The sequence below is a fragment of the Alosa sapidissima genome, chromosome 12 (genome assembly GCF_018492685.1).
Source record: "Alosa sapidissima isolate fAloSap1 chromosome 12, fAloSap1.pri, whole genome shotgun sequence".
Classification (NCBI taxonomy): Eukaryota; Metazoa; Chordata; class Actinopteri; order Clupeiformes; family Clupeidae; genus Alosa; species Alosa sapidissima.
This window is the reverse complement of record NC_055968.1, coordinates 16,799,640-16,818,697: the sequence shown is the minus strand read 5'-3', so window position 1 is coordinate 16,818,697 and position 19,058 is coordinate 16,799,640. Positions and strand designations below refer to the sequence as shown.

Here is a 19,058-nt window from a genome sequence, read left to right as displayed (position 1 = left end):
AGAGCATTCTGAACAAAAAAACAACAGCAAAAAGCCCAGATAAAAAGGGGGGGAACTAAAAAAAAAAAAAAAGCACAAAATTACTGTATCTAATCTCTGCAATCTTCAGGGTTAGGCCACATGTTTTCATCAACATCGCATTGATTACATGGTCAATGATAGTGGCATGAATTTTATCACTGACAACAATTCTTGCAACCTTTGGAATGCCACCACCACGCATTCTTACACCTCTACCTTGCCCTCTCTTTGGGCCTGCTCTTTTCCCTGGCCCTGCTCCTCTAACTGCTCCTGCATCTCTCACTGGGCCTGCTCTTCTCCCTGGGCCCCTTGCTCTTACTCTTCCTCATCCAGACATTACAGTGTTTGTCTTATTCTGTTTCTGTTTCTAAAAACATCACTCCTCAATGTCCTCCTTTGTATACGTGTCAATGTAATAGAAAAAAAATAACCCCTGCCACTGAGTCTAAGCCAGACTGGAATCAGCTGTGGTTGGCCCAATTTACCCAACATAAATCAATTGTGTCAATTATTCAATTGTTTGTTTATTATCAGCTGAGATATATTGTTTTTTGAACTGATATCATGCAGAGGTTTTTAAACTGTATCTAAGGTTTGGAATATTGTTTTTGCTATTGTGGGATGTTGTGTGTTAACATTCATAAATACTGCAAAAACAATCCATAATTTTGTTGGGAGGTATAGCTTGTCTGTTAAGAAAATGTAAGCATTGTGGAAATGTGTTCACTGACTGCATATCGTGTGAAAACGACATGAAATGTGTGAATGTTATGGCCACAAAAGACAGATGCTGTGCTAACTGTATTTAGAGTTTTGAAAATGTGACAACTGGTTGGACAAACGCTTGTTAGCGACTGAAAAAAACTAAGATAATTAGTATTGTTTTTAGTATAAAGATACTTTTTTGAGCTTTCTTGTAAGATTATTTGACTCAGTCAAAATCTTCTTAAATTAAGACATAAAAACAAGTAAATTTATCTGCCAGTGGAGTAAGTAATTGTATTATAATTTAAGATAAGATTGAAGATTTAAGACAATTTAAGGTAAATTTATAAGGTAAATATCCCACATAGATGTTGCTGTTCTTTTTTGTGTGTGCATGTGTGTATGTCAATTTGTCTCCATCTCCTATAGAGCCTGACCGATATGCGCTGATACCGATTTCGGTATTTGAGTTTTTCAAAAACTAATAACCGATATGTCGGCCGATAGTCATTTTTAACAAACATATTTTTAACAAACGTTGGTATGCGTTCATGTGTGTGCGCGCATGTGTGTGTGTGTGTGTTTGTGAGAGAGAGTGTGCGTAAGACAGTCCTGCCTTGTAGCTCCTCTTCTCTCTGAGTGGCCCCTGGGGAGGGGCCACTCATTTTCCATAAGAGTCTAGTGGGGCTACATGCCCACCAAGTTTTGGTGTCCCGGGTATCATTGACCAAAAATTCAGGAAGTAGATAACGAAAAAAAAACTTTGACAATCCACGCTAGCGACGGTCATAATGTGTGTGTACCGCATAGTGTGTGTGTGTGTGTGTGTGTGTGTGTGTGTGTGTGTGTGTGTGAAATGGAAATGCAGAACCGCCTTCCCGAGATGCTTTGCAGGCGCATTAAAGACGCTTGGCATCACCCATAGGAATAAAGTGGAGTTCGGCACGACAGAAGCGCTGCACGCCGAAGTGGATCTGCACCGTTACCCTAACAGTATTTTCAGCAGAGTACTATTAGGTGAAGTTGTTTAGAGATCCATAGAAGTCCATAGAAAAACAGTGGGATGAGTCAAAGAGGACCTAGGTGTGTGGAAGTGTGGACCTAGGAATCTAGACGATGTGGGGAGATTTCGTAAAGACGAATGGTCTTAAATCCCTTGGTTTCTACCGGTATTCTCTGACTTTATGGGGTGTCATAAACTCCAGAGTTCTCGCAAGAGCACAATTTGAATTGTCTCTGCAAGACACTCTGGCAATGAGTGATGATGCACGTTATTTTTGCCACTTGTATTGCGGGGAGCCAATCACATCAGTGTATCTGATATATGTGAGCCAGAGGCGAGCTAAACAGATGACAGTCATATTGTGTTATCCAATTGCGTGCAGTGAGATCTTCAAATGCACGCTTGGTGCCGCCCCTCGAGTTGGGCCATTATATTATTTGTGGCCAGACCCTTAATCTTTCTAGATTATCAGGGTCTGGAATCTCCAGGCTAGGAGAACATTATGAGCAGTTTTATTGTCAAAAGGGAGGCTTGGACTCGGCCGTCGCGCAACTGGCTGGGGCACCTGCACCGTATGCCAGCGACCCGGGTTCGATTCCCGCCCCGTGGTCATGTATCACCCTATTGAAAAAGCAATGTTTTCCCTGAAACCTCATGGTCCACAGATGAACCAGAGGCCCAAAACTTTGTCAGTTCAGGTTAGTGTTTAATAAAATGATATTTGGGTCGGAGCTTAAAGATAGATTTATTCATATTTACATTCATATGTTTAAATGTATTTCCATGAAAACTGTCTCCATTATTTTCAGTATTACTTATGGGAGTAACATTTACGGATGCCTTTTAAGCACTGTGCGCTTGTTATAAGAGTCATGGTGATCATTCTAAACCCACAGCCGCATGGGTAGCTGTTCCTGTAAAACATACATGACTCATATCTGATATCAGACATGTAGACACTGTTATAATAGTCTATGAGTTACAGGCAAAGTTAATTAGGGGTTTGCACGGCGTGTCATCAGATCTGGACGTTGCCATATGGAGATACTCGCCTCATTAGAAGGCATTAGGCACTGAAGTAAATCAACATCGTCAAGGAAAATGGTTAATTATTGCCGTGTTTTAGGTTGTACCAATAGGTCAGACTGAGAAAAACATCTGGTGTAGGTATTGACTTCCAAAAGTTATTTAAAAACCAGGGAGAAAGGAGAATAATGCCAGACGTTATCAGAGGAAGGGGGGCGCTTGTGGTTGAACTTGGTACTGCGTCTTCCTCACCTAACTCATATGGATCTGGGTTGCCAATAAACCGTAATTTATTTTAATATTGGGCCTTTTCTTGTGGTCCAAGTCCTGACCTATGTGCCTTTGCATCTTGGATGCGTTTTGATGAGTTTTTCTGTTGTTTAGACATGGTTATAATCACTTAAGGTATCCAAAGTGCATAATACTCCATTGTACTTCATTCAGTTCTTTATGCCGAGTGCCTCTAACATGGCCATGCAGCTGGGTTACCGCCCAGAACGTGACTTCCGTGCAAACTCCTAATAAGCAACAGTAAAGGCATCCAAATGTGCACCGCATACCAGGACCTCTGCTGACCCATAGCAAACTGACTGCAGCAAATCCAGAACAGATCTGGGAAACAGGTCCGTCTGGCATAGAGTCCACTTGCACACCACAACGGATCCGTGGCAGTTACATCATGGTTCCGATCTCGAGGGTTGCCACATTTGATTTGAGAAAATCCAGGACATTTGGTGCATTGTCACTTTAAGGTTGCTAGTCTAAACGATTCTCACTGGGTTCTCATAAAGCCCTTTCACCAGCTCTTTTAAGATATAAGGCTAATCCATAAACTCTAGCTTTGTTTGTTTGTGTCCCATTGATAACACAATATTAACAATATATATTAAGTTGTTTCAAGCGGTTATACCTTTCCTATATTAAAAAGGAGATATTAACATTGACAAGCCACCTGGAACTGCCAGCCTCTCTGGTAGTTCCAGGTGATGCGTTCCCAGTTAATTAGAGTAACTAACTAACTAAGTTAGATCTGCTGCATGATAATCCTGTTTTGAACCCGTGAAATAAATAGACAAACATCCTCTGCGGAATCATTATGGACCCGCTAATCACCCTCCGTGGATTAATTTCGGATCCGGCCTGGGTCCGTATAGGACCCGTTCATATGGCCCATATCCCTGTCTTATTTTATAATGGCCAAAACCTAGCCTGACGAGCCAGACCCACATTACAGTTTTTTTCAATCGCTAACAAGCACTTACCCATACTTCAGATTCTTTTTCTAAACTCTTAATGAAGACTCACACCTAGAAAACACAATTGGCCAAATGGATAATTTTCTTCTCAAAAACACATTTTGTTAAATATATTACTAACACATATTTCTCTGCACACACTAACTTTACGAAAACACTGGAAATCTAACTCAAAATTAAATTATTCTGTCAAAGAATGACACTTGTTTTCACTTCACAAGGTACATGCTTTCAATCAAAGTAGGGCCTACACCAGGTTTCAAAATACTGGCTATTGTTGACATTACAAAAACTGCATAGACTTTTATGTTTCAGTTTTACAGGTATTTGCATGCAATTTTTACACTAAATGTCTTGGTTGGGAACTGTATGTCCACATGTTATGTTCACATTCAAAAGCATTCCAGTAAATCAGTTTATTTTTTTCCTTTACTGTTTACTACAGGAGGTACAGTAGAAATACTGTTTACAGTATGATAGAACAGAAAAAGTTTTGCAGTATTGCTTACAGTGAACAACAAAATATCCATGAAATTCAAAAGAGCATTCTGAACAAAAAAACAACAGCAAAAAGCCCAGATAAAAAGTAAACTAAACTAAAAAACTACTAAAAACTAGCAAAAAGCACTAAATTACTGTATCTAACTATACAGTAACTAAACAAACTAAAAAAAGCACAAAATCACTGTATCTAATTTCTGCGATCTTCAGGATCTTCAGGGTTAGGCCACATGTTTTCATCAACATCGCATTGATTACATGGTCAATGATAGTGGCACGAATTGTATCACTGACAACAATTCTTGCAACCTTTGGAATGCCACCACCACGCATTCTTACACCTCTACCTTGCCCTCTCTTTGGGCCTGCTCTTTTCCCTGGCCCTGCTCCTCTCACTGCTCCTGCATCTCTCACTGCATCTCTCACTGCTCTTCTCCCTGGGCCCCTTGCTCTTAGGCCTACTCTTCCTCATCCAGACATTACAGTGTTTGTCTTTTTCTGTTTCTAAAAACATCACTCCTCAAAGTCCTCCTTTTACTGTATACATGTCAATGTAATAGAAAAAAATAACCCCTGCCACTGAGTCTAAGCCAGACTGGAATCAGCTGTTGGCCCAATTTACCCAACATAAATCATAAATCACATAAATGAATCAATTATTCAATTGTTTGTTTATTATCAGCTGAGATATATTGTTTTTGAACTGATATCATTGCAGAAGCAGAGGTTTTTATACTGTATGAGGTTTGGAATATTGTTTTTGCTATTGTGGGATGTTGTGTGTTAACATTCGTAAATACTGCAAAAACAATCCATAATTTTCATGGATTTCTATGGAACGTCACGAAAACATGCGTGCGCAACCAAGAGGCAGAAAGCACCATAGAACAGCATAGAGCAATGCAAAAGAGCAAAAGAATAAAATGAGTTTTTGTGCTTAAAACTGCACCAATTCGAAATCACGATGGTTAGAGAATGTTAAATATGTTCAATATCCCTAACGGAATGCATGTCTTCGCCAAAAATGTCAAAATATGATGTTATATTAATAATTCAAATGAACGTCAAACTTTGAAATATAGTCTAAAATGAGATGTTATTATCATTGAGACAACAGGGGTATACAAAAAAATCCGATTGTAGCTTACAGCACAACGTTATAAACTTAACTTTAGGTTGTGTGACAACTGGTTGGACAAACGGTAAAATGTAGGGTCTGGGCGAGGGGCGGGATAATCGGTTGTCTTTCAAATTCCCTCTGCACGCAATAGGACAGCGCTATGAGTCCCATGCGTTTCCCACCAGGGGAGCTAGTTGGCTAGTTTAAACTTTTGCCAACTTAATAAAAGCTTAACTCTTGTCACACTGTTTGTTCGCCAACAGCATCATTCATCTTATTTGTTTTCAAGTAGCAGGGAATTCAAGCCAAACCTTTGCAACTCTGCCATCAATCATTATGTTAAGCCCGCCTAAGGACTCTATATTTCTCTATTTGATTGGCCTGATATAAGTTTAATTTTTCGAGCTCACAAGCCAACGGAGAGTTGCTAGACTAGCCCTGGCAGCAAATATAATTTGCTGCCGCTAGGGTGCGTCTAGATTTCTAGGCTAGCCAAAACCAGCAACCTGCTATGCCCGCCTAACGACTTTATATTTCTCTATTTGATTGGCCTGATATAAGTTTAATTTTTCGGACTCACAAGCCAACGGAAAGTTGCTAGGGTGCGTCTAGATTTCTAGGCTAGCCAAAACCAGCAACTACATAACCTGCTATGTTATAATCTGTCCAACAACTAGAATGTAGCCTACAAAAAATACGTAAAATACTTTACCAACCAATATGACCAATATAATAGGCCTACAAATTACTAGTATTCAGTTCAAGGCATGATTAAGTCCAATTCTATCATGTGAAGTACTTTGTGATTTCACAGCCAAATGCTTACAATTGTGTGAAGCTGTAGCTTAAACATAAAAATAGGGGTTTTACTAGCAGTGCAGTTATCCATCAGTTAAAAGCAGTATATAAACAGGTATGGAGGTAAAATGAGATCCAACCATAAATATAGTCTTTATTTATTATTATCATTATTAAAATTATAGATCTCTGTTTGTCAAGGTCACCGAGTACTGTCGGTACGGAAAAAAAAGTGCTGCAGCCAACAGCTAGAGCAGACAGGCAGCTACAGTGCTACAGTACACTCTGGGGGCACCTTTCACATTTAACATGTTACAGACAGTAGATGCTAACTGGAAATGTCACTATTTGCAGATTTTTACCAGCACCATTGAATCCCATGGATCACCTGTTCGCAATTTCTTTATCCCCAGAGGCAGCATGCCCTGCCGTCGGTGCCCAGTGCGAGGCGGACTCTCCGAGGCTTGGCTGCGAGGACCAGTGGGTGTGTGTGACCGACCTCCCAGCAGGCTTTCCCAGCTTTCTCTAGACAAGGTGCAGCGCAGTAGGTCTACAAGGACTAGCGGCGAGTAAGGCTAGTATTTTCACAGCACTCTTTTTATTTTGTCGTAACAAATCATAATATAATGTTTGAATGTTTAGAATTTGTATATAGATATATTATCTGACCAATAATAATGCATATGTGATGTAGGCTACTGCAGTATCTCCTATCCTCACAATTTCAACAACAAAAGTCATTAGCCTACAGTCTTGTCAAGGCAGTTTTCATGACTTGTATGATTGACTGCCTGAAAGATTCACTTTTTACTCCTCACATTACACAAGACACTTTATCATAATTTATTTGATTACAACAAATGCATTTAAGCACATAAGTATTTCATATATTTATACTATTTTTTATTTGTATTTGCATTTATTTGTTTCTGTTCTGTTCTAACTGTCTTCAAAGACTGGATTGATTCCAGTATTCCACAACGTCTCACCCTTACTGCTACTGGCTGTGGAAAAGAACAAAATATTAGAAATGTACAGACACAAATATAAAGGCAAGACTGTAACATCAATCCATTTACCATTATATTCTTACCTTTCTTAGCCATGCGTCGCACAAGCAGTCCTACACCAATCAAACCAAGCAGGCCAAGGGCAGAGGCAGCACCCACTGCTGTGTACATCAGCAGGGCTGCACCCAATGATCTCTCTCTCACTGAAATGAGATGAATCACAAACTGGTTTAATCCAATGCACATTCTACACCCTGGTTCAATAACAAGAGCAGTCAGGTGACTGTTTACCATTCCCCTACATTGGGGATATATCAAAGCGTATTAACATTAAACCTTGACAGGTCGAAACGTTGGGATCAATAAAAAGTAAAAAGAGAGAGAGTGTGCAGTGACCAAGTTTTTTATAGTTTATTTTCCCTTGCCAGCACCTCGGAGGGTGTGCATTCTTTTCATAATATATTAAAGCGTACCAGTTAACAAGTTTACATTAATTGGTGGAGTTTTGAGCAAGACCTCTCAATCAAAGTTGGAACATAATAACTACCGTAAATAGACCTTGTTTTTACTCTTTTAAAGTTATTCTTTAAAGAAAGTGGAAAAAATTCAATATGCAGATCCTGATGTGGATTTATTCATTTTTACATTTATTAATTTGGATATGGACCCAGATAAATATTTTGGAGGACCAAACATGTTGACCTTGTACATATAAATCCAACTAGTAGTTTTTAAGTTATGTGAGCCACACACACACACACACACACACAGATGGACAGACGGCATGGTTACAATACCCTTGATCCTGGGTCATTACTGAAGTTCAAGTTTTCCTGTGGTAGTGATTGAGGACACCAAATCAGCTATGTATGATAAGGACTGTCAGCTGTACTCCAAAAGAACAAAATGTGACCTGGCAAAATGAGTCACATTGACCCAAAATTATTATGGCATCAATAGACAGAGGACACCATGAGCTTTAAAATGATATCCTGGTCAAAGTATCTTGAATTGTTGTCAAGATACAGTTTTTTGCAATATTGCCTCCTGCCATCTTTTTCCAATTGAAAAACTGAGAAAATCACAGTTCAAGTTACATATTACAGGCAGGTAGGGTCCGTGTAACGCTTTGCAGTGCTGTGTTCTATTTTCAGAATTCACATAAAAAAATATAAAAATATAGCCTGACGAGCCAGACCCACATTAAAATGTAGGGTCTGGACACTCACCGTTCGCAGTGCTCAGTCCGAGGGGCGGGATAATCAGTTGTCTTTCAAATTCCCTCTGCACGCAATAGGACAGCGGCAGCGCTATGAGTCCCATGCGTTTCCCACCAGCGGAGCTAGTTAGCTAGTTCAAACGTTTGCCTACTTAATAAAAGCTTAACTCGTGTCACACTGTTTGCCAGCAGCAACATCCATCTTATTTGTTTTCAAGTAGCAGGGAATTCAAGCCAAACCGTTGCAACTCTGCCATCAATCATTATGTTAAGCCCACCTAACGACTCTATACACGATTTCATTGGCCTGATTAAGTTTCGATTTCTGGAGCTCACAAGCCGATTTTTGGGAGATGGGACGTTAAACATAACTTTTAACCTATGTTGAACATATAGTAGGCTATATTTGAATACCATGGCCATGCCATAGCCTACCATAGCAAACAATTCCCCAAAGCAGAATGCTTTGCCATCTGTCAGTTTAGGCTATACAGGCCTATAGGCTACCCCAAGCACTGTTTGACATGGGCCGTTTTTCCTTATTTAACACTTTACACTAGACTAGGTTCATTAAACGAAGACACAACAGTGAATAATTCATTAGTTTAGGCTATCCATTTATTAATTTCAACAGCAAATAGCCTACATTGGCCTGTAGGCTACTACGGCTCAAGTCTATTGGTAATGCTCATGTAGGTCTCCAAAGCCTACCAGAACAGCTCTTCTCTACCTATGAGACATGAGTAAAACACGTAGGCTAGCCCAGTGGTTTTCAATATGGGGGCCGCGAGGGGGTGCCAGGGGGGCCTCAGCAAGTTGGAATACAAGCAACAAATAAATACATTTGAAAAATGTAAAATATACCTATTGGGTTGTTATACAATGCCATTATAATAATTTGCTGCATATCTGAACATTATATTCTCCATGATAATGACTGGGAATAATAGTAGAGTGATAGCTCTCATATATAGCAGAAAGTCACAAATGCAATTTTTACACACTGTATGCTCCATCGCGAAGTGCTTGTGGCTAAAATAATTATTAGGATTAGCTTAATGTATTTTTACATTTGCCGTAGTATTGTTGATGGGTTGAATAACACATCAAGGGGGTCCTTGGCCAGAACCTAGTGGTATTTGGAGGGCCTTGTCGTGGAAAAGTTTGGGAACCCCTGGGCTAGCCTCCTCATAAGTGTCAGGACGCAGCAATGTCTCCCTCTGCATCTGAAGTTCTGGTCTCGAGCTGACATTATCAATCGCTTGCCACCTTGATGCAAGCTAAAATGTGATCACCAACACCGCGCGCTCTGTTATATGTATCAGGTCACCCCCCCTACGCTTGTGGTTCAGCCCGACAAAAATGGTAATAAAGGCAAAAATCCAATAACTGAATTTTACTTTTGTTTCCAATCCAGTTTCTGTTTTTTTTTCTTTATCTTGTGTGACTAATGACAAATGTAAACAAATGTATTATCTATTTGCTGACCAGTTAAAAAAAAATGAAAATTGGATTATTGAACTTTTTTTTTTATTTGGATCAGATGGATGGAGCAAATAGAACAAAGCACTGCAAAGCGTTACACGGACCGTACAGGCAGGATTTGCCCCCTAGAATAATATTTTTACATTCTTGTCTTGACTATGAAACTTAGGGAAATTCATTTTGAATGCATCTTTCACAGTGTTTGGAATAACGCTGTTTAAAAGAACGGCGTTAGGTAACAATGTTATTTTTTCAGTAACGGGGTAATCTAACTAATTACTTTTCCAAAAGTACTTTGCCAAAAACACCGATACCTCCACCACAGATGATAGCTTGCCATCCACTAGCAAAGAAGGACTCGCAGCAAAAGCTAGATCTTTCTGCCTCACAGCAAAAACCTATGACACAGGCTGAAGTCAACCATAGGTCTGTCGATGTGCAATATCTTGAATTTCCCCTTGGGGATCAATAAAGTATCTATCTATCTATCTATCTATCTAATAAATATCTAAAGTTATGTAGCCTACAAACACCTGTCTGTTCTACTCATTTCAACTGGCTGCTCAAAACTGCTCAAAAAATCCAAATTCTTTGACATATAGCAACTTTTTTTTTTTACAGTAACGCAAATAGTTACTTTCCCTGGTAACGAGTTACTCTTATCATAGAGTAATTCAGTTACTAACTTAGTTACTTTTTGGAACAAGTAGTGAGTAACTATAACTAATCACTTTTTTAAAGTAACGTTCCCAACACTGATCTTTCATATAACACCAAAAAAGAAAAAATCGATATTTTCAATGGTTTTTGAAGTAATGGGCCTGTATTTCAAAATGAGATGTGCGACTTGTGACTTATTTTGTCAAATCGAGTCACAAATGATTGCTCTCGCTAAGATGTGTCCCTAGTCTAGTCTGTAACTGTATAGCACTATAACGTAGCAAAAGAGAGTCACTGTCGGTCAATGATTTGGGTGGCTAAGCATTTTGGTAAAGCGAGGGAGTGATATTCTAGAGTGAAATTTACACTAATGTCTAAAACATTATGCAAACTGACCCTGGAAATATTCCTTCTCATCCAGTCAGTACTGAGTACTCAACTACAGTACCAGCAGTATCACTGTTGTGTTCCAATCTAAATCAAACAAATATGTACATTTATATGATTCTGTACCTTTGCAGGTGGGGGCTGGGTGCGTCCACTGGCCTGTGGCATCACATTCTGTTCTCTTAGCTCCTTGAAGCAGGAAGGCCTCATCACACCGGAATTCACAGGTGGAGTTGAAGCTGTAGGGAGCAATGGGGTGGCTGCAGTTCATGCCTCCTCCACTAGGGGCATCAGACACTGCAGGACACTCAACAGCTAGAGTATGAAACAGAGACATGAGGGGCTAGACATAGGCTAGTGATTGGCTTATGGTCAGAGTGGTGATAAGTAAATGCTGTGGTGATTTGATCAGTCTGTGTAGTCGTGGAATAGAAGATGATACATGTTGGATGTATGTTTCTTACCCTGGCAAATGGGAAGGGCATGGCTCCACTGGCCTCGGATGGAGCAGAACGTGGAGTTGTTTCCCTTAAGGATGAAGCCGCTATCACATTCTGACCAGCAGGTGGAGTTGTAGCTGGACTTCTCCAAGGGGTCCTGACACTTTAATTTGCCATTTGATGGGGCTTTTAATTGTTCACACCTTACAACTACAACACATGGGAGAACAACTCACTCCAACAACATCCATGAACAATATATTTTCATCACATCAAAGAACACTGACACCCAGCACTTGTTGTATTTCCTTTCTTCTCAGCTAGTGTTGGCACACCTCTGTTAACCACCCAGTGTCTGTACCTTTGCAGGTGGGGGCTGGCTGTGTCCACTGGCCTGTGGCGTCACATTCTGTTCTCTTAGCTCCTTGGAGCAGGAAGCCCTCATCACACTCTGACCAGCAGGTGGAGTTGTAGCTGAAATTCTCCAAAGGGTCTTGACACCGCAGCTTGCCATGAAGAGGGGCATTTAGTTGGCCACAGCGTACAACTGAAGTATATCAAAAGACAATAAATGCTAAAAATTGTGTATTTTTTTTACAAATGCATTGCCCTTTTTGGCAATGAAGTGTGACCGGCTGTATAACATAATTATTTACAGAAAGCAGTGTGATCATGAAGGTTGTTTGAAGGGCATAACTGGTCATTAAGGCTTTTATAGAACACATAAATGTACTTCATGATCTGAATTGTGGGATTTGAAACAAGTTTTCTGTTTTTATGTATGTAACTGTTTTCATGTTTGTATTTATATTCTGTCAGGCCTATACCATTCATCAGAATTCATCTGAGTCTTTAATGTCATACACCTAACAAGCATCCTGCGGACAGTGAGTGTCTCACCTTTACACACAGGTGCTGCTGCTGACCAGGTTCCAGACGCCAGGCAGGTGAGGCTGAATGGTCCCATCAGAGTGTGACCCACCTTACAGGAGAAATTACAGGTAGAGTTGTAGGAGGAGGCACCCAGTGGGTTTTCACAGGTGAAGTCGACTCCCGAAGGCACCAGCAGTGGATCACAGGTTACCACTGGAGGAAAGGAAAACATGGTTAGCAACACACACACACACACACACACACACACACACACACACACATACACAAACACACATATACGTACAGTATGCATGACAACAGTGATGCAGTCTAGTTATTGGGTCATTACTGAAGTTGAATTTTTCCTGTGGCACTGATTGAGGACACCAAATTAGCTAATGTATGAGAAGGACTGTCAGCCATAGGCTGTATTAAAACTCTGGGCAGGGTACTCCAAGAACACAAACTGATTCTGCTCTCACTAAGGCGTGTCCCTAGTATGGCGCCAGAGGTCTGTGAATTTGCAAGGGTTACATAACTGGTCCAAACTGGCAGGGCCTACTTCTCTAAAGCAAATTGTCATATTGTTCACTCTGCAGATGCACTGCAAATGTAAGTAGCAAAAGAAAGTCACTGTCGGTCAATGATATACTGGGTGACTAAGCATTTTGGCAAAGTGAGAGTGATATTCTAGAGTGAAATTCACACTAATGTCTAAAACATTATGCAAACTGACCCTGCTAATTTTTCCACACTGACTGATCAGCAAACAAAAAACAACAAAAAACAAACAACTGGTGCAAAAAAACATAAGCAGCAGCAGTATCACTGTTGTTTTCCAATCTAAATGGAAATATATATATATATATATATATATATATATATATATATATACATTTACTCTGTCTTCAATAATGTGTGTTTTTGTATGATTCTGTACCTTTGCAGGTGGGGGCTGGGTGTGTCCACTGGCCTGTGGCGTCACATTCTGTTCTCTTAGCTCCTTGGAGCAGGAAGCCCTCATCACACCTGAATTCACAGGTGGAGTTGAAGCTGTAGGGAGCAATCGGGTGGCTGCAGTTCAAACCTCCTCCACTAGGGGCATCAGACACTGCTGGACACTTCACAGCTGCAGGTCAAGCAGGTCAAATAGTCAATCACTTCATACCAATAATAGCACAAGGTGTGAACAGCATGGCGTAATGCCTTTACACTATGAAGAAACTAATTTGAAGTGAAAGTGATAGATATGAGGTTTTCCTCCATCCTTACTACCTTAGGTGTTATTTCAGTTATGAGAGTATTTCATCAAACATTTATTGAATTGTGCATGCAGATTCAATGTAAGCATGCCACATATGTTAATATTAACATGTAACATCAAACATGTCTAACATAAAATCAAACATAAGTCATTTTTGATTTTAGAATGGCCATGAACGTCAGCTCAACCTTGGCATGAGGGAGTTTGTTGGTCCCACTGTCTGGTGGCCAGGCAGAGTAGCTGTGCTGCCCCCTGCAGCTGGAAGCCTGCATTGCATCGGACCTGGCAGCTGGAGTTGTAGCTGTTCTCTCCAAAGGCGTGGAGACAGCCCACTGAGCCCTGCTCTGGAGGTTGCACTGGCCCACACACCACAGCTGAGGGAGAGAACAGACCAAGAAATGCAGACTAAACAGTTAAATAACTCTCTGATACTAAAGAGAAAGTGTGTGGGATAGTCGTAGTGTTGCCACATTTGATTTGGGAAAATCCGGGACATTCCCCCCACCTCCACGAAAAATAAAAAATGTTGCGGTCCCAATTAATGAGTAACTAACGTTCAAGTTAGATCTGCTGCATGATCATCCTTGCATCATGTAACACGGAGTTGGCGCATTTCGAGATCATAAACATTCTCGAAGAGAGAAAATCAGTTTGCAGTAAGGCTATTTATTGGCTACATTTTGGTACCCCTTCTGTCCCTTGTGTGTGATGCACGTGGTGAGAACTGCGTTATTGTGTAGCAGCCTATATACAATGTTGAAACATTTCCTATTGTCTCTTACCTATGCCCTGATGACTACACAGGATTTGATATATGATAAACACAACCAAGAACAAAACCAAATAGCCATTTCATTTGAAACTAGCAGAAATTATAATCAGAAGTTCGTTTTCACCAAAAACCGAGAGAATTTGTGTCCCGGAAAATATTATTAGTCACTCAAAAAATAGAACAATCCCGGAAAATCCACTAACATGTGGCAACCCTAGATAGTCGTGAGGCATGTGGGTTTTTAACGACACACACTCACCTCTCTCACAGCGAGGGCCTTCAAAGCCAAGATAACACCTGCACTTAAAGTCTCCAATGGTCTCCACACACTCCCCAAACTGACTGCAGGACTCTTCAGAGCACGAGGCTATTTGGGTTAAAAAAAATACAGACAAAGGTCCAGCAGTCAACTCCACTGTCCCCACACATCACTAAGTGCTACTCTCCGAATCTGGATATGAGATGCACTTCATAGTAAATAAATAGTCTGATTGTAAATGGTAAATAAATGTAAATATTTGTATTCATATAGCGCCTGCATGCAAAGCAGGTTGTTTTTGTTTTATCTTATAAGAATAAATATTCTCGCAATTCAAATAAAATTTGATTTAATTTAATCTTTTTTTTTTACTCATATACCCTGCATTATATGCCACTGACTGACTAAGCATTTCTAGTTTTTAGCAGATCAGCATCACCAACTTTCAATTCATGTTAAATTAAGTATGAATTATTCTAACCTGTGTAGCAGATAGCTCCCTTTTTCTTTCCACAGTTCTCATCATTCCATTGTGCCATATCTATCTCTCTCTTGATGTAGATCTCCACACAGTCTTGCCCGTCGCCCAAGTCATTGGGCTCCCCCGTGGCCCAGTTCTCCGCCTCAGGTGTCAGGATCTTATTGGTGCCCACCCAGGTCCACTTCTCCTGCACCTTCCGGATGCCGATCCAGTAGTAGCCTTGGTTACGAGGCAGTGCCTCATTGAGGTAGGCGATTTCAGCCTTGTTCTGGATTGCCACTATGTCGGTGAAGTGCTCCTTGCAGTAGCGTCGAGCCGACTCCCAGTTCAATGGTGGGTCTGTGGTGTAATTATAAGTCCAGGCCTGAACGCCCATTCGACTGAGAAGCAAATCTGAACAAAGGGCAAATCAAAAGGACAAATCTCTCTCATAAGCAAAGCCAGTACTTGGTTCTATGTGAGAAACGTTGTCATTAAGGATCATATTGTATGCAAATAAAATAATACACTTGAAATGGCTGTAAGCACCTTGAAAATATCAAAGTACCTTAAAACACAGCAAAGTTTGATTTTGTCCATTGTCATTTTGTTAAGTGCACATAAAGAAGCAAAATCCCATGCTGTTGAGTGCATCAGAATCTTAGTAAACTTAGTTTTGGTGTGATGTATTATAGTGCAAATCCAATCTCATTGTGGATAACTCACCATTACTTATTGCAATGAAAGTAATCCCCAATGCCACAGTCACCATGGATGGCTGCTGATGAAATATCCAAGAGCGCATCTGTAAAGCAATAGGCCAACAAATATGTCAAGACAGAACTCACACAGTCACTCTTTTGTTGGTGCATCTCAACATACACACACACAGGAGAGGATGGTTTACATTCAACAAATTCAATTCATAATTCATAGTAACATTTACTCATTAAGAGGTTTATATTGAGTCTATGTCCATGTGAGAGGCCTGATCTTAAGTAATATGACCATGACTTGAAGAATCTTACCTTTCACAGACAGATGTTTTGGTAGATTCAGCATCCAACAGACCCATTCACACACTCTAGAGCTGACTTGACTATTGAATCATCGCTCCTATGAAAAAGGATGTTTCGCAACCTTCTTTTCTCTTTTAATGCAACATCCACAGGAAACTTGCCACAAAGATAGTGGGGTGTGTTATTCTTGCTTCAATCACAAGTCAATTTTACAGACACATAGGCGACACACATGTACAAACACACACGCACACAGAGAGAGAGAGAGCGGGAGGGAGGGAGTTGCATTGCATTGCATTCTGTGTATGTGTGAGAGAGAGAGATAGAAAGAAAGATAGAAAATTGCTGAGACAGTGAAAACAGAAAACATCTATGGCCAAATTATGTCCTCTCTTGATTATGTTTTATTTATCATCACAGTTTCTTGTTTAGAAAATGTTTTAGTAGTTGATTTCCTTCATGCTAACATGGCCTTCATTAAAGCATGTTTTGCACGTCTGATTGGGCACCTCAGGTGGGTGTGAAAAATGAGAGCAAAACATAGAAAACACAGGGTGGAGTCCACTTCCTGTGGTTAGAAATTAACCATCACAGCATATTTCCCAGAGAACACCCAACAAAGAACTCAAGAATTATGCAAAGGAGATTCACACAAGTGTATCATAGATTCAGACTTATGCAAGGCATCTCTACCACCTGTGAATAGTTGTTTTCCTTTTGTTAAGCACAGCAGGGAAACCAATAGCCTAGAGTTTGGGGTCTTTGAATGACATCTGTATGAACTGTTTTGCAAAAGGGTGTGAAATGTGTGTGAACCCAACGAAAATGTGTGAAGACATTTGCAAGAGATGACTTCTGCTTTGCAAAGGTGTTAATGAAGTGTCACAGTCAGGAGGGGTTTATTGTCATAAATGTTGGGTTTTGAGGTTTCCAGGTGTAAATGTCTGAGATGTGGGTTGACAATGCTTATTTGTGTAAAATGAAAAATTTTCTGTGATGGACGTTTTCCTGGTTTCACATGAGGGAACACTGTGATTGGTGGATGGACTAATTGGACTGGGATGTGTGAGGGTTTGTGATTGGGAGAATTGGGATGTAAATCCTTTTTATAGGGAAAGGGGAGGTTGTAGAAACAGCGGGGAACCCAGGGCTGGCCTGATGACGCGAGATGGACTGCTAGCTGACTGACTGACTGGCTGACGGATTGATTAAGAGGACGCAAACTACCGATCCAGTGAAGGAAAGTAATCACTGCTTATATGTTGTCTTGCTGTGTGAGTGGGCCATCGGTCGTCTGTCCAAGTTTTAAGAACTGCTTTCTTTCTGAGGGGTGCCGACTTCCTGGAGCTGTGCAGCCTGACCGAAGAGAGGAGACAGCTGATATGCGCGATCATGCATCTCTCCCCGAGGGCGATTGCTGTGTGGGAGATGGCGTCTGCCAACAAGGAAGCCTTACCTGTGCATTTAGGCAGCAGTCTGAGCGTGCCTCGACGTCACTGGCTGCAGGGAGGCTGACCCCACGGAGACAGCGCTGCTACAGTACCCGGAGCATTGTGGGATTTGTTGTTTTCTTGGTCGGCGAGGAGGGTGCCGCCGACCAGTGTTATTTCTCTGATCGGAGGCCGGCAACACGCGACAGCGGAGGGGGCGTGGACTGTGTCATGGTGAGCCCTCCCTCCTTATAACCGCTTGGGCCTAGTGCACATTTGTCTACCTGTGTGGCAATGAAGAGAACAAACTGGACTGAAGTGACTCTTGTGTGCTATTTCTTGTGGCTGTATTGGTGTTAAACTTTTGCTATGTGATTTTGAATGGTACCATATACTGGAGTGCTGTGCATAATTTTCTATTTCTACTAGTGCTAGCCTGTGTGTGTTTGTAATGTCATTCCCTTTGCTGGTGATTGGGTGTGTGGGCTATTTTATCCTAGGAGAGAGTCTTGTGATGTTTTTTTCTTGCTGCTCAGTCTAGGCTACTAGTGGCTTAAACTGGTATTTTGGGAACTGTGTGTGGGGTGATAGCCTGGACCTTAACAGAGGGTGGGCTTGGGCCTGATACGGTTACCACCTGTTCTGTACGTATGCTTGCTGGTGCTCCCTTGTTAATAAATCCTGTACATTTATTCAGTGTGGTGTTTGTGTCTCAAAGAGGTTCAGATCTGCATGGTTAAGAGCGGCACAACAATTTTGGCGTTAGTTGGCAGGACCCCTCTTAAGACACAGCACTATGTCTGAAGATCAGCAGGCCGGTGGAGCAGCCAGACCTGTAATCAACAACATGATGATGGTACCATGGTTTTTAGGGGGTCCATGGGTGCCCCCTGCAGAGAAAGATACAGCTGATCATATCTTTGAGGCCTTAGGAAGAATATATGGGGATGATGTAACAGTAAGCCAGTTAAAGGAGAATTCCGGTGTGATATTGACCTAAAATGTGTTGAAACATGATACCGAGTGTGAACGTATGTCTCATAGCCCATCTCGGCTTGTCCCCTGCACTCCAAAATCTGGCGCTAGTTAGCCGATGCTACCAACAGCTTTTTCAATGGTGGTGCTTCGGCATCGGGCTAGCCATGCAAATAAATCACAATGAAAAGATCCCGGGCCAACACCTCGACAACCTGACTGAGCTAGCAATAACAGTAGCCATCCACAAGGTACCTGCCCCCGCCAGAGAGATAGAACACCTCAATAGGACGACCAGGGACGGCCCATATGCCTCCGGTGTGGCCAAGCTGGCCACATGCAGCGCAATTGTGTTTCTCAGGGACCAGTCAACCA

The 19,058-nt window shown here is 41.2% G+C and overlaps 1 protein-coding gene and 1 long non-coding RNA gene across 6 annotated transcripts; one reads left to right on the top strand and one right to left on the bottom strand.

Moving 5' to 3' along the window:
- Positions 1–6,886: 6,886 nt before the first annotated feature.
- On the top strand, positions 6,887–15,849 carry LOC121677738. 4 transcript variants are annotated; one of them, XR_006021087.1, is made up of 7 exons: positions 6,887–6,999; positions 11,326–11,418; positions 12,001–12,093; positions 12,544–12,737; positions 13,453–13,648; positions 13,933–14,180; positions 15,361–15,849. It is a non-coding gene; the product is annotated as an uncharacterized LOC121677738 (long non-coding RNA). The 4 variants fall into 4 exon arrangements; XR_006021088.1 differs by having other exon boundaries at positions 12,001–12,183; positions 12,544–12,632; XR_006021086.1 differs by having other exon boundaries at positions 12,001–12,183; positions 13,453–13,639.
- On the bottom strand, positions 7,010–17,042 carry LOC121677734 (P-selectin-like). 2 transcript variants are annotated; one of them, XM_042056661.1, is made up of 12 exons: positions 16,288–17,042; positions 15,986–16,064; positions 15,281–15,673; positions 14,800–14,907; positions 13,957–14,142; positions 13,445–13,633; positions 12,532–12,717; positions 11,993–12,178; positions 11,656–11,841; positions 11,318–11,506; positions 7,524–7,643; positions 7,010–7,434 (listed from the first exon to the last, which is right to left on the bottom strand). In XM_042056661.1, the coding sequence occupies exons 2-12, from the start codon at positions 16,062–16,064 to the stop codon at positions 7,370–7,372; spliced, it is 1,887 nt and encodes a 628-aa protein (XP_041912595.1). In that variant the 5' UTR covers positions 16,288–17,042; the 3' UTR covers positions 7,010–7,369. The 2 variants fall into 2 exon arrangements, with proteins under 2 accessions (XP_041912595.1, XP_041912596.1); XM_042056662.1 differs by lacking the exons at positions 11,993–12,178; positions 12,532–12,717.
- Between the last annotated feature and the right edge of the window lie 2,016 nt (positions 17,043–19,058).

Bases quoted from the DNA above. Each gene is read 5' to 3' on its own strand.
- LOC121677734 (XM_042056661.1), bottom strand. From the start codon at position 16,064: ATGCGCTCTTGGATATTTCATCAGCAGCCATCCATGGTGACTGTGGCA. The intron at 14,908-15,280 runs GTTAGAATAATT...TAACCCAAATAG, and splicing joins GGGAGCTATCTGCTACACAG to CCTCGTGCTCTGAAGAGTCC. The intron at 11,507-11,655 runs GTAAGAAACATA...TTCATACTCTAG, and splicing joins TGCCCTTCCCATTTGCCAGG to CTGTTGAGTGTCCTGCAGTG.